This window comes from Procambarus clarkii, chromosome 43 (assembly GCF_040958095.1).
Source record: "Procambarus clarkii isolate CNS0578487 chromosome 43, FALCON_Pclarkii_2.0, whole genome shotgun sequence".
NCBI lineage: Eukaryota > Metazoa > Arthropoda > Malacostraca > Decapoda > Cambaridae > Procambarus > Procambarus clarkii.
The window spans coordinates 7,081,955-7,098,050 of NC_091192.1; the positions used below are offsets into that span (position 1 = coordinate 7,081,955).

The 16,096-nt window shown below is 41.5% G+C and overlaps 1 protein-coding gene across 3 annotated transcripts in view; it reads left to right on the plus strand.

Annotated features, from left to right (window-relative positions):
- The first annotated feature begins 3,066 nt into the window (after positions 1-3,066).
- Positions 3,067-16,096, plus strand: part of LOC123755738 (uncharacterized) — a 136,331-nt gene continuing 123,301 nt past the window's right edge. Inside the window, exon 1 of one of the 3 annotated variants that reach the window (XM_045738483.2) lies at positions 3,067-3,197. In XM_045738483.2, coding sequence (XP_045594439.1) covers positions 3,180-3,197 — 18 coding nt within the window. In that variant the 5' untranslated portion in view covers positions 3,067-3,179. The other 2 variants (XM_045738487.2, XM_069300016.1) reach the window with 2 other exon arrangements.

Below are 16,096 nucleotides of genomic sequence, written 5' to 3' on the forward strand. Positions count from 1 at the left end.
CTCCATACCCATCTTGTGGGCGGTAGTGAAATGGGTTTCAGAGGCACATAATGGGCTAAGGGACTGAACCCCACAATTCATTAGGTAAGCAAGTTACAATCTTGATGAGCTAGTTACAAAATTCAATATAAGTCGTCACATCAACAATGGGTTCGATATCGATCACAAGTCGGCCACTGTCAAACACCAAAACCTTCTTAAATTACATCATTATGGAGTCAGAGGACACTACCTGTAATACCTCAAATCTTACCTTACTGACAGGCTCCGGTATATTTCTGTGAATAATTCAATTTCTCCCACCCTACCCATCAACATCGGTGTTTCTCAGGGCAGCATACTTGGCCCTCTCCTCTTTCTCATCTACATTAATGACCTTCCAAAAGCCTCCCAACACCTCAAACCAATTCTATTTGCTGACGACACAACCTTCATTTACTCCAGTTCTGACCCCCTTGCTCTAAATGTCACAGTGAATACTGAGCTAAATAAAGTCCATCTTTGGCTAACTGCCAACAAACTCACCCTTAACACTGACAAAACTTTCTATATTCTGTTTGGCAATAAATCCTCTAATCAAATAAATCTCAGGATAAACAATACCCAAATTTTTAACAAAATAGATGGCAAATTCCTTGGCGTTCTCATTGACCACAAGCTGAATTTCCAGGGACACTCTAAATATATAAAAAAGATTTCAAAAACTGTTCACGTTCTTTCTAAGATCAGATATTATGTCCCCCGCTATGCCCTGGTGACGCTCTATTACTCCCTCATCTATCCATATCTCAACTATGGTATTTGTGCTTGGGATTCTACTACCCAAAATCATTTATGTCCTCTAATTACTCAACACAAAGCTGCTATTAGGACAATATTCAACTCTGGCCCCAGACATCACTCGGTACCCCTACTCAAATCTCTGAATATGTTAGATTTTAAGTCACTGCACATTCTCTCATGTGTATTATACATATATAAAACGCTGAACTGTAATGCAAATCCTGATCTCAAAAGCTTCATAGAAGGTTGTAACAGAACCCATGAGCACCACACCAGAAACAAATACAGTTTTGATATTCCAAGAGTACGACTTAATCAAACTAGAAATGCTCTACATATCAAGGGACCCAGAATGTGGAATGACCTTCCCAACCATGTTAAAGACTGTACCTCTTTCAACCAGTTTAAGATAAAAACTATGCACTACCTAATAAATTCCCTATAACCTACCTTACCCCTATATTGTCAATCCATGTCTGTTTTTTTAAACAACGCTGTTTGTCGACCTAATTGTATTTGTGCTGCTTTTTCTGCCATGTCCCCCCTCCCCCTTTTTATTTTTATTTTTATTTGTTCTCAACACATTTTATACTTTAATCTCAATTAGTATTAAGTTTTATAGTCTTTAATGTTTTTCCTGCCCGAAACGCTTTGCGTAATAGTGGCTTTAGGCATTGTATGTACTAGCTCTATCTATAAATCTATCAATTTTTGTAAAACCTCTTGTAAGTTTGTACTTTACCTGAATGAACATTTAATTTATTTATTTATATTATTTATAAGTACAATTTGTATGAAAGCAGAATTTGTTATTATTCTGATAGCAGATTTTTGTGGGTGATGATGGACTTGAGGTGGTTTGCAAGAGTTGAACCCCCATGCACAGATACCATAATTAAGATAGGGATGAATTAGTGCATAATATAGTGAGATGAGAGCAGAGTTAGGTACATAATATCTGATTTTGGAGAGTATACCAACTGTTTTAGAGACTTTCTTAGTTATGTATTGTATGTGGGTACTGAAGTTGAGTCTCTTGTCTAGGAATATGCCGAGAAACTTTCCATCACTTTTTACCACTAATGTTAACATTGTCTATCTGAAGCTGAATTGCATTTGTTGATTTGCTTCCAAGTAAGATGTAGTAGGTCTTTTTATGTTAAGTGTTAGTTTGTTGGTTGACATCCATAAGTGGACTTTTTTTTTAGTTCATTATTAACAACATTATTTAGTGTATGTGGGTTTGGGTTAGAGTAGATGAGGTTAAAGTTTTAGAATGTTGGTGACAGGCAGATCATTGATGTATATAAGAAATAGGGGAGGTCCCAAGATACTGCCCTGTGGCACTCCAACGGTTATTGGTAGAGTGGGAGAGGTTATATCATTGATGGCTACACGTTGGTGTCTATCTCTAATTTAGGATTGGATATATTCCAGGGCATGGCCTCGGATTCCATAATGATGGAGTTTACGTAAGAGGTAGTTGTGATTAACAGTACATCAGCAGATAATGAGAATTCCCAGAGATAATTGTAACCGAGCAGTAGTAACATCTAGAAGTCTGCTGATTTTATTGGATGAACCAAAAATGTGTGGCTCCTCTTGCATGATAGTATGATGAGAGATAGAATTACGGTGTTGATTTCACTTTGCCTTAGATCTACAAGATTTTGTTGAAGTTCTTAGTGTACTTTTGCTCTCAGACTGTTTATTGACAATCCAAGGTTATACTCAATTCTTCCTTTAAAGGCAGATTCTTTGGCTAACGTATCAGCTCTATCATGCTTTTAAAATATTGAACAAGTTAGAGGATGTTAATCCGGATATGCTCTTCAGAAGGTCAGATATAACACAAACAAGGAACAATGTTTTCAAGCTCAACAAGTCACAATGTAGGACTAAGAACAGGAGAGGCTTTTTCACCCACAGGGTTATTAACCAGTGGAACCGCCTACCCGCCGAAGCCGTAAATGTGAAAGCTGTGCTGAATTTCAAAATCTACCTGGAAAAGATCATCAAGGCAAATGGGGGGGGGCCTTAGACAAGCCGCCGGCTTCCTGTGTGAATGGGGAAAAACAATGGAATAAGTGCTATGCCTCTCAATTTTTCGAAAGTTGCCAACGTTCCAAAACACATTCGTAACACCATTTCGTCCAACAGTTATTTCACATCTCTCTACTCTTAGGAATGGTTGACACAACATTTAAATTCTAGTATTCGTTACAATTAAGAGTGTGTGAGGGGAGAATGAGAGCGTGGGTGAGGGGAGCAGGGCGCAGGGGGGGGACACTTGAGATCACCAGCCGTCACCTCCAGCAGACCACTACGCAGTAGCCTCGGCCGCCCTCGCTCTCTCTCCAACACAACTCCCTCGACCAAGTTGTGGTGGCGTGAACATGAGCCACAGTTTAAAGGTATTTGTGGTGTTGTTGGTGTGTGGTGTTAGAGCAGTTGGGGTGTATCAGTGAGGGGGGAAGTGTGGCAGAGGCTGCAATTGTCAGCCACATAATCAATACCAGAGTATGGATCTGTGGCTGCCTGTAGACACCCTTGCCGCTGTCATCTGTAAGTTCCTTTATTCCTGTAATGTGTCACCAACTGTCTCTCAAATGGTTGGTTGTATATATACCTTAACTTCCTTGTTACTTTATAATAATATAAAACATTGATACTGTCAATTGCCATTAATTTTGTCTTCAGTTAAGATAAGATGTTTATTCGGGTCAAGGTACACACAATAAAAATGAGTTACAAACATAATGTTGGGTTAATAGATAGATCTGTACACACACTGCCACAAGCCACTAATATGCACAGCGTCTTGGGCAAGGTGTCGGGGGGGGGGGGGGGGGAACTTACACTAAAACTTAAAACTAATTCAGATCAAAAGCATAATTTGAATTGAAAAAAAGAAAAAATAATGAGAATAATAATAATTTAATGATGGATAGAACAGCAGAAAATGGAACAGAACAGCAGAACGAATTAATTTTAACAAAATAAACAGATTACAATTTTCTTTGTTTATAAATGGCAGATATTAGCAGTTATATAAGTTGGTCAATAACCAATAATGTTTGAAAAATAGCAAGACATGGGTTGACATTTAGGAGATAAGGTTGGTTACATGGCGTTTATTAGGTAGTCCTTAGTTTTTTCTCTTAAACTGGTTGAGAGAGGTACAGCCTTTAACAAGACTGGGAAGGTCACTCTACATTCTGGGTTCCTTGATTTGTAGAGCATTTCTAGTTTGGTTAAGTCGCACTCTGGGAATATCAAATTGGTATTTGTTTCTAGTGTGGTGTCCATGGGTTCTATTACAACATTCTAGGAACCGTTTAAACTACTGTGGATTTGCCACTGGTGACATATACAAGGGCAATAACCATATTTAGGATCTCTTATCTTGATTATCAGCACTTCCACCATATTGTTTGTGGTGTTTAGCATCACAGTGCAGATGAGTGTGTCTCTTATGTACAGCCTGACCCCCCTGTAGCCTGTGTTTCCTGTCATATCTGAAAAGATTGTACACAGGTATATCCATATTTCACTATCATAGTAATATAATCTTTTGTGAGAGTTTCAGTTAAAGCTATAAACACTGCATTTGCCTCATTTAGGAGGCCAGCAATAATGTGGACTTTGTTTGATTTGCATGTTTTAATACCCTGAATGTTGTTAGTTTAGTTCATTTTTTATGCACCCCATACCCATCTTGTGAGCGGTAATGGAAAGGGTTACAGAGGCACATAATGGGCTCAGGGACTGAACCCCATAGTTCATTTAGCTAAGCAAGTTACAATCTTGATGAGCTAGTTACAAAATTCAGTATAAGTCGTCACATCAACAATGGGTTCGAGATCGACCTTAAGTACAGTTTCTAAATTAAGCAACTGACATATGTGGAGAGCTAGTGTCACAATTGATATGTTTGTCTTGCACACCGCCCCCCATCCAGTGGGCAGCGGTGGATAGGTTACAATCACTCTTAGTTATGTTGGTAAATATAAATGATGTTATCATGTTTGTGGAAGTGCTGGATGTTTGACTTGGTGTTAGTATCTGGGGAGGTTTCTGGGGTATCTTGCACTACTCCAGAAAAGCTTTATAAAGTTCACTTTTGCCAACAGAGGGGTTGACAACTGGAACAAGTTAAGTGAGAATGTTATGGAAGCCAAAACCACTTGTAGTTTCAAAGCATTATGTGGCAGAGTGCTGGGAAGATGGGGACACCATGAATGTAGCTCTCATACTGTAACTACACTTACATAATTACATTTAGGTAATTACACACCCTTCTCCCATCTCCCCTTTCCCTGCTTACACATGCCCACTCCCTGTCTCCTCCTTTCCTCACCAAAACACCTTTCCCTCTATCTTGTCCCTTTGTGATAACACATGCCCTCTACCCATCTCTTCCCTGTTTGCCCCGATTTGCCCTCCCTCCCTGCCCACATTCGCCTTTCCTCCACCATCCCTCTTCCCCCACACACATCCTTCCCTCAGCCATTTTCTTCTTGCTCACAAATGCCCTTCCCCTGTCTCCTCCCTTCCTGCCCATATGCAACCTTCTGTTTCTTCCCTGCCTGCACACATGAGCTCTTCTCCAGTCTCTTCCTGCCCCCACCCACCCCTCCTCCCACCAATGTAACCAAAAGGTTGTACCCAGAATGCAAATCTGTCATCTGAACATCTCTTTTGCGAATCAATAACTGAATTCACTGTTATTGAAAATAATGCTTTGGACTTGGGGCTGAACTATTCACACCCATAGACTCCCTGAAGGATGTGCATTGAGGCCATACTCCCCGTTCATAGCAGCATTGAGCTGACCCTGACCCCACTATGACATTCCTCTTAATATTCCATCACCATCACCATATTAGGTACCATCACCATTAATCCTGTAATGGTAATCCTTCGCTGCCTTCTCTAACCCTTCACCGCCTTCCCTAACCCTTCACCACCTTCCCTAACCCTTCGCCACCTTCCCTAACCTTTCACCGCCTTCCCTAACCCTTCGCCGCCTTAATTAACCCTTTACCACCTTCCCTAACTCTTCGCCACCTTCCCTAACCCTTCGCTGCCTTAATTAATAATAATAATAATAATAATGTTTATTTAGGTAAGGTACATACATACAAGAAATTTTTACAAAGATTGGTGGACTTATAGATAGAGCTAGTACATACAATGCCTAAAGCCACTATTACGCAAAGCGTTTCAGGCATGAAAAACTTAAATGACTAAAGCTTAATACTAATTGAGCATAAAGAGTAAAAAGAAAACATGAAATGAAAACATAGCTGAAAAAGCAGCACAAATACAATTCTGTCGACAAACAGCGCTCTTTAAAAAAAAAAAAAAAAGACATTGGTTGACAATAGAGGGGTAAGGTAGGTTACAGGGAATTTATTAGGTATAGCTTCGTTTTTATCTTAAACTGGTTGAGAGAGGTACAGTCTTTAACATGGTTGGGAAGGTCATTCCACAATCTGGGTCCCTTGATTTGAAGAGCATTTCTAGTTTGATTAAGTCGTACTCTAGGAATATCAAAACTGTATTTATTTCTGGTGTGGTGCTCATGGGTTCTGTTACAACCTTCTATGAAGCTTTTGAGGTCAGGATTGGCATTACAGTTTAGCGTTTTATATATGTATAATACACATGAGAGAATGTGCAGTGACTTAATGTCTAACATAAATTAACCCTTCGCCGCCTTCCCTAACCCTTCGGCACTTTCCCTAACCCTTCACCGCCTTCCCTAACCCTTCGCCACCTTCCCTAACCCTTCGCCAACTTCCTTAACCTTTCACAACGCCTTCCCTAATCCTTTGCCGCCTTCCCTAACCCTTCACCGCCGGTCCGTCTAATTACCACAAGCTACACAAGCTTCAGAAAGCTTCCTGGCAATACGTTCGTAATGAATAAATATGATATATTTACTCATTATAATGTTGGTGCTGAATGTACAACACGAAAAAACATAATTTTAATCTGAAAAAGTATCTTTTTATAAAGAAATTAGACGAAAATAAAAAGCTGGTGTAGCGAGTAGATTATCCCAATAATATACTCGCTCCAAATGCATTGTTAATATTCCTGTCAACCTTTGGAGATGAATGAGGTGAGGCGTTGCCCGGGCAACACGGTGAGGTGTTGCCCGAGCATATAAGCAGCAGAATAGCAAACATTAACTAGTCTACTTTCAAGTGTTGATTAGAGCAGACACTTGCGAGATACTGTACCGACGCTCAGTGCGCTCAACTCACACCAAAGTATCACCTGTGTACTTCTGTATATTCGACGAAATATATATATAGTATCTTAGTGTCTGTGTTTATTTGTCACCATACTTTACGTAACAATAGAACCGTTACATTGGTGACCCAGTGAGTGAAAAAGAACACCTAGTCACAAACTAGATCTTCGTCATGGATTTATCTAACAGGTTTCCAGCATACAACGCAGATGAGCCAGAATTTTGGTTCGTGCAGATGGAGGCTATTTTCGATCTTCACGAAATTTCGACTGAGAAAGCCCGATATGCCTGTACCCTGCCAACACTTACCTCGGAGGCTATGCACACTGCCTCCGCTGTCATCACCGGACACCAGGACGTACACTGCATTGAAGGCCGCTCTTCTACAGGCAGCAATGAAACGCCGCATTCAACAAAGGGACCAACTCCTCACTGACAAAAGATTAGCAGATAAAACACCAGCTCAGCTTCTGCGGCATATTCAGTATGTGATGCATACAGCAACTGGCCCAGCCCCCAGCGAGATTGTGAGATCACTGTGGACACAACTCTGTCCAAAACACATTCAACCGGCCCTATTCAGTATGGCTGACGACACCGCATTAGCCCAGCTGGCTACACTGGCAGACCGGCTTCATACGACGTCTGATAACGCTACGCTGTCCCATCCCAGTGTAACACATCAGACTACAGACACCCAACTCGACGTCCTCCAGAACCGGCGTTTCTTCCATCCAGGGAGGACGTACCATGCGAATCCAGTATCAGTCTCTAGGCGACAACGAGAACATCGGGGAGAGCTTTGTTCTTACCACCAGAAGTTCGGACACCAAGCCCGCAACTGTAGGGCTCCTTGTTCCTGGTCGGGAAACTACTTCAGCGGGGACTGTTAGCCAGTGACCCCGCCATTTCAAACACTACACTGCTCTACATATCTGACATCATAACCAAACGCCGTTTCCTCGTTGACACAGGTGCAGCAGCTAGTGTGTTGCCTCCCCCACTGGTCAAACCAACCCGTACTCCTGGTTTGGACTTACGAGCCGCCAATGGTACGTCCGTCCGTACATATATCGGACTTGCGCCCTGGTTCTCGAGTTCGCCTCTCTGGGTCGCTTTACTTGGACTTTCCTCATAGCGGATGTGGAACAACCCATTCTTGGATGGGATTTCCTGCAACACCATCGACTTATTGTGGATCCCGCAGGTGCAGTACTTCGAGCCTCTCCTAGTACCTCTACACAAGTTAACATCGTCACCCCAGTCGCATCTACGGAACTTCAAGCACTCCTGGATGAATTCAAAGATGTGACCCTACCCGCCAGCCCTCGACCAGAGGTGCAACATACGATTACGCATCACATTACTACAACGGGAGCACCTACCTTCGCCAGACCACGCCGCCTGGCACCGGAACGACTAGCGGTAGCACGTGCTGAATTCAATAAGCTACAGGAGGCGGGAATAATCCGCCCTTCGAACAGTCCATGGGCTTCACCTCTCCATATGGTCCCGAAAACAGCCCCAGAGGAATGGCGCCCTTGCGGAGACTACAGGGCTCTCAACGTTCGTACTCTGCCGGATCGCTACCCAATACCACACATCCAGGATTTCTCACAGGGATTGAGCAACGCAACCGTTTTTTCGAAAATTGACCTTGTGCGGGCATTTCACCAGATCCCTGTGGAACCGGCAGACATTCCGAAAACAGCGATCACAACACCTTTTGGACTGTTTGAATTCGTCCGGATGCCTTTTGGTCTACGGAATGCAGCCCAGACATTCCAACGCTTCATCGACCAAGTAGTTAAGGACCTTCCTTTTTGCTACGCCTACATTGACGATCTGCTGGTGGCCAGTACATCACCAATAGAACATCTGCTACACCTCCGACTCCTTCTCACCCGTCTGCGCAACTTCGGCTTGCAGCTCAACTCCGAGAAGTGTATTTTCCATGTTCCAGAGCTGGATTTCTTGGGACACCGTGTGTCAGCAGCAGGGGTCCAACCACTAGAGAACAAAATCGAGGCAATCAAGGAATTCCCGCGCCCATCTACTCCAAAGAAGTTGCAAGAATTTCTTGGTGTAGTGAATTTTTATCATTGATTCATCCCACATTGTTCGGACATCTTGGGACACTTATACGACCTCTTACGTGGTCGGAAACTCACGTCCCGTCTTCCGTTGGAGTGGACTTCCCAGGCAGAGACAGCATTCACCGACATAAAACACAAGCTGGCGGAATTCACCTTGCTCGCACACCCAGTGTCTGACGCTCCCACCAATCTATCTACCGACGCTTCAAACACAGCAATTGGTGCTGTACTACAACAGCTCGTTGAAGGAGAATGGCGCCCAATTGCATTCTTTTCAGCGCGCCTGTCACCCACTGAAGAGAAGTACAGCACTTTTGATAGGGAACTGCTCGCCATCTACTCAGCCATACAACATTTCCGGCACTTTCTCGAGGGGCGGAACTTCCACATCCTCACAGACCACAAACCTCTCACTTATGCGCTGGCGGCCAAGGGTGATGCTCACTCTCCTCGAGTAGCCAACCACCTGGGATTTATTTTCCAATTTACCTCGGATATCCGTCATGTCAAAGGAACTAATAATGTCATAGCCGATGCACTGTCTCGACCCACCATAAACCACGTCGTGACAAACCCAGCTCAGGTGGACTATTGTGTAATCAGTAAGGCCCAACGGGAAGACCCTGATCTGCAGCGATTACGAACATCTGACACAGCTCTCCGGTTCATCGAGATTCCCATGGAAGGTGGCGGAAGTATAATCTGTGACACCTCACGGACGGGAGCACTTAGGCCCTACATTCCTGCCCAGTTTCGCTGGAAAACGTTCTCAGTATTTCACTCCCTAGCACACCCAGGAGTACGTGCTTCCCAGAAACTACTAACGGAGCGTGTTGTATGGCCAGGAATCAATGCCGATGTTCGACGATGGACTCGCTCATGTCTCCAGTGCCAGCGAGCGAAAACACATCGTCACACAAAGAGCCCTCTTCAACAGTTTCCGTTACCTTCTGACCGTTTCGAGGTGGTGCATGTAGACATCGTTGGACCATTACCGTCGGCAAGAGGATAATCTTATCTACTCACCTGCATCGGTCGATTCTCCAGATGGCCGGAAGCAATCCCATTAATCAACATCTCAGCTGAGTTTTAGTTCTAGTTTTGATTTTTCGTAACCAATTCTAAATGTGTACGTGGTTGGTTGTGTATGAAATGGACTCTTAGGACCTCCATTGAGAAGCAGCCATCTTGGAAAAAAAATCCCAGAATGCCCTAGGGCTGCTGGCTGGGTTAGTACTGAATGAGCAACCATGGGTGGCGTATGCACCTCTGGCTCTCAAACACCTGTCCGACGCGGTGTTGAAAGATAATGCTCTGTCGGTGAAATTTGTTTGAAGAACATAAGGGTCATAATATTGGGGAAGCCAGGTGCAATAAGGACCTAACACAAAAGTCGGATGCAAGTGATACAGCACCTATGAGGACGATATAGCGAGCGTATCCAGTTGTAGCTCTGAGCGTCACCCTTGCAATCCTATGCTATTTATTTAGATGATACTTAGATGAATCGTTTTCTGCGTTCACTGATGATGCATCTGATACAAATAGCACAGATGAACAGTGTTAGCGGCTTCCATGGTGGTGTTTTCCATAGATATTTTCAAGAATATCAGAATCTCTTCCCAACTGACGGACACTCTTGAGGCTCGCTGAATCTCTTCCTGACTGACGGACACTCTTAAGGTAATCTGAATCATAAGAACATAAGAACAAAGGTAACTGCAGAAGGCCTATTGGCCCATACGAGGCAGCTCCTATTCTATAACCACCCAATCCCACTCATATACTTGTCCAACCCGCGCTTGAAACAATCGAGGGACACCACCTCCACCACGTTACGCGGCAATTGGTTCCACAAATTTTTTTTTTTTTTTTTTTTTTTTTTTTTGAGATATATACAAGAGTTATTACATTCTTGTACAGCCACTAGTACGCGTAGCGTTTCGGGCAAGTCCTTAATCCTATGGTCCCTGGAATACGATCCCCTGCCGCGAAGAATCGTTTTTTCATCCAAGTACACATTTTACTGTTGCGTTAAACAGAGGCTACAGTTAAGGAATTGCGCCCAGTAAATCCTCCCCGGCCAGGATACGAACCCATGACATAGCGCTCGCGGAACGCCAGGCGAGTGTCTTACCACTACACCACGGAGACTGTAGGCTGAAATCAACAACCCTGTTACTGAACCAGTATTTACCCAAGTCTTTCCTAAATCTAAACTTATCCAATTTATACCCATTGTTTCATGTTCTGTCTTGTGTTGATATTTTTAATACCCTATTAATATCCCCCCTGTTATGTCCATTCATCCACTTGTAAACCTCTATCATGTCACCCCTAACTCTTCGCCTTTCCAGTGAATGCAACTTAAGCTTTGTTAATCTTTCTTCATATGAAAGATTTCTAATTTGGGGAATTAACTTAGTCATCCTACGTTGGACACGTTCAAGTGAATTTATATCCATTCTATAATACGGCGACCAAAACTGAACTGCATAATCTAAATGGGGCCTAACCAGAGCAAGATATAGCTTAAGAACCACACCGGGTGTCTTGTTACTAACGCTTCGATTAATAAATCCCAGTGTCCTATTCGCCTTATTACGAACATTCATGCATTGATCCTTTTGTTTTAAATTCTTACTAATCATAACTCCCAGATCCCTTTCGCAATCCGACTTCGCAATCTCAACACCATCTAGCTCGTATCTTGTAACTCTATCATCATTACCTAGCCTCAGAACTTTACATTTATCAGCATTGAACTGCATTTGCCAATCCTTTGACCATTTCAAAACCCTATCTAGATCAACTTGAAGTGATAGCGAGTCCTCCTCCGAATTAATTTCCCTACCGATTTTCGTATCATCGGCAAATTTGCAAATGTTGCTATTCAAACCTGAATCTAAATCATTTATATATATTATAAACAACAGAGGTCCCAGGACAGAGCCCTGAGGTACTCCACTAACAACATTATCCCACTCTGACTTAACTCCATTTATACCAACTCTCTGTTTCCTTTGGAATAGCCATGCCCTAATCCAAGTTAATATAGCACCCCCAATACCATGAGCTTCTATTTTTTTAATTAGTCTTTCATGTGGCACTGTATCAAAAGCTTTGCTAAAGTCAAGGTACACAACATCACAATCCTTACCACTATCAACTGCCTCAACTATGCTGGAATAAAAAGTTAGCAAATTTGTTAAACATGAACGGCCATTTGTAAAACCATGTTGCGACTCATTTATTAATTTATGTTTTTCAAGATGGAGACGAATTGTATTTTCAATTATTGATTCAAGTAACTTTCCCACAATAGACGTTAGGCTAATTGGCCGATAGTTTGACGCAAGTGATCTATCTCCTTTCTTAAAAATTGGTACCACATTAGCTACCTTCCATGACTCTGGCACTCTGCCTGACTCTATTGATTTATTAAATATGGTAGACAGTGGCTCGGAAAGCTCCTCTTTGCATTCTTTAAGCACCCTGGCAAACACTTCATCCGGCCCTGGGGATTTGTTTGGTTTTAGTTTTTCTAATTGTTTAATTACATCCTCCCTGGTAACTGCTAAACTAGTCAACCTGTCCTCATCCCCACCCACATAGACTTGTTCGGCTGAAGGCATATTGTTAAGTTCTTCTTTAGTAAATACAGATATAAAATATTTGTTAAAAATACTACTCATCTCCTTGTCATTATCCGTTATTTGACCTGTCTCAGATTTTAATGGACCTATCCTTTCCCTAGTCTTAGTTCGATATAACTGAAAAAACCCTTTAGGATTTGACTTTGCTTGCTCTGCTATGCGAACTTCATAGTTTCTTTTTGCTTTCCTAATCTCTTTTTTTAACATTTCTAACCAGTTGTATGAATTCCTGGTCTAACCTGACTTCCCCATTCTTAATCCTTTTGTACCAAGCTCTCTTTTTACCTATAAGGTTCTTTAAATTATTTGTTATCCACTTTGGGTCATTAGTATACGACCTATTCAATTTGTATGGTATACTACGTTCCTGTGCTTTGTTTAGAATATTCTTAAATAAGTTATATATTAAATCCACATCGAAATCCCCTTTTACGTCACCTATCGCTGGGTTCATGTCTCGCTCTAAGACCGGCCCACACCCCATACCCAAGAGTTTCCAATCTATTTGACCCAAAAATTTTTTTAGGCTATTAAAATCAGCTTTTCGAAAATCTGGCACTTTAACAGAATTTTCTCCTACAGGTCTATTCCATTCTATGCTAAATCTGATTACTTTGTGATCACTGTTCCCTAGCTCACTCCCTATTTCGATGTCATTAATTTGTGTTTCCCTGTTAGTTAACACTAAATCTAAAATATTATTTTCCCGCGTTGGTTCCTTAATGTGTTGCGTAAGAAAGCAATCGTCAATTAATTCTAGAAAATCTTCTGCTTCACTATTCCCTGTTTTGTTCACCCAGTTTATTCCACTAAAATTAAAGTCACCTATGACATAAATACTGTTAGATCTAGATGCTCTAGATATTTCATTCCATAGATGCTTTGCTTCCATTCTGTCTAAATTTAATGGCCTATATATAACTCCTATTATAATATTATTTGCTTTTTCGTATAATTCTATCCAAATAGTTTCTATGTGTGGCTCAGTTTTGATTCCCTCTTTGAGACTACATTTCAAATTGTCACTAACATATATGGCTACTCCCCCTCCTCGTCTAATATATCTATCTGTGTGAAATAGTTTAAATCCAATTATCTGATATTCAGCTAATACAATAGTTCTCTATTTTCTACGTTCATCCACGTTTCGGTAAGTGCAATAATATCTATTTTTTCTGTGCAGACAAGAGCATTTAATTCATTAATTTTATTTCTTAGACTTCTACTGTTAGTGTAATATATCCTAAGTGAATTGTTATTTTGAGGCCCTTTTCTTTCCCTGATCATTTTGCCAATTCCTTTCTCCCAAAAACACATACTTTTATTACCTCCTTCCTCCAAATCAATTCCCATACCATTATCTACTAACAGTTTAAACCCAAACAAACACCTCTAACCACTGGTTCCAACGAGTTCGCAACAGCAACAACCCCAGCCCTCGATAGATGCACCCCATCACGAGCATACTTTTCATTTCTTCCATAGAAGCGTTCCCAGTTGTCTATGAAAGATATTGCATTTGATTTGCAATATCTTTCCAGCCGGCAATTGACACCAAGTGCCCTCGACATCCATTCATTTCCCACTCCCTTTCTTGGAAGAATGCCACATATGATCGGGATTCCTCCCTTGCTCCTAACTAATTCAATGGCTGTCCTAAATCTCTGTATTAGTTCCTCACTCCTAACTCGCCCAACATCATTACCCCCTGCACTAATACAAATAATGGGTTTGTTCCCATTTCCCGTCATAATATCATTCATGTTTTCAACAATATCACCAATTCCAGCTCCCGGATAGCAAACCCTTAATCTGTTCCCCCTATCTCTGGCACAAAACGTTCTGTCTAAATACCTCACCTGGGAATCTTCCATAACCAAAATTCGCTTCGGTACCGCCCTAACTTTCTGAGCAGCCTGAGGGGCCTGCGCTCCGCCGTTCCTCGCTGCAGGCGCACTACAGCACTCGTCCTCCAACACGGCAAATGAATTTGCCGTCCTTAGGGCGTCTGTAGGCGGCCTTGTCAAGGTCTTCTTAAGACCCCTGTTTTTCACTACTCTCCACGATTAGGTCTCGTCAACACTGGTCTCCTCCTTCGTTTCCTCTCGAAGTCTCAGCCGTCGTACCTCCTCCCGCAGGGAATCCATCTCTGCTCTCAGATCTCCAACCAAACTCACCAAATCATTAACTAATCCTTCCATTATTGCAATAATAATGTTACTCCAGAGCTCCAGCTAACACAACCTCTCACTGAATCGGTCCGTCTAATTACCACAAGCTACACAAGCTTCCTGGCAATACGTTAGTAATGAATAAATATGATATATTTACTCATTATAATGTTGGTGCTGAATGTACAACACGAAAAAACATAATTTTAATCTGAAAAAGTATCATTTTATAAAGAAATTAGGCGAAAATAAAAAGCTGGTGACGCCAAATCAAGTCGACGATCCAAGCGTCGGTTAGGTTAGGTTTGGTTTATAATAATAATAATAATAATACTTTATTCAGGTAAGGTACATACATACATGTGATGTTACATTAATGGATCAATATATAGATAGAGCTAGTATATACAATGCCTAAAGCCACTATTACGCAATGCGTTTCGGGCAGTATTAGTTTGGTTAAGTTATAAATAAATAAATAAATAAATAAATGTTTATTTAGGTAAAGTACATACAAGAAATTTTTACAAAGATTGGTTGACTTATAGGTAAAGCTAGTACATACAATGCCTAAAGCCACTATTACGCAAAGCGTTTCGGGCATGAAAAACTTAAATGACAAGCTTAATACTAATTGAGCATAAAGAGTAGAATGAAAACAAGAAATGAAAACATAGCTGAAAAAGCAGCACAAATACAATTATGTCGACAAACAGCGCTCTTTAAAAAAAAACAGACATTGGTTGACAATAGAAGGGTAAGGTAGGTTTCAGGGAATTTATTAGGTATAGCTTCGTTTTTATCTTAAACTGGTTGAGAGAGGTACAGTCTTTAACATGGTTGGGAAGGTTAGGTTAGGTTAGGTCAGCCTAACCTAACATATCATATTAATTCATTACTAACGTATTGCCAGGAAGCCTTCTGAAGCTTGTGGTACTGTAATTAGACGGACCCAATCTGCATCTCTTCCTGTGTGGGACCATACAAAGTGGTCTTTTCAAGACTACCTTACAAATTGATCTTTACCTATAATCTATTCAATACTATCTTATACAAGCTTGGTTACATACAACCTACAAGTTCTATAGCCAAAGGTGTACGTGAGTGCGTTTTTTGCAAGCACAC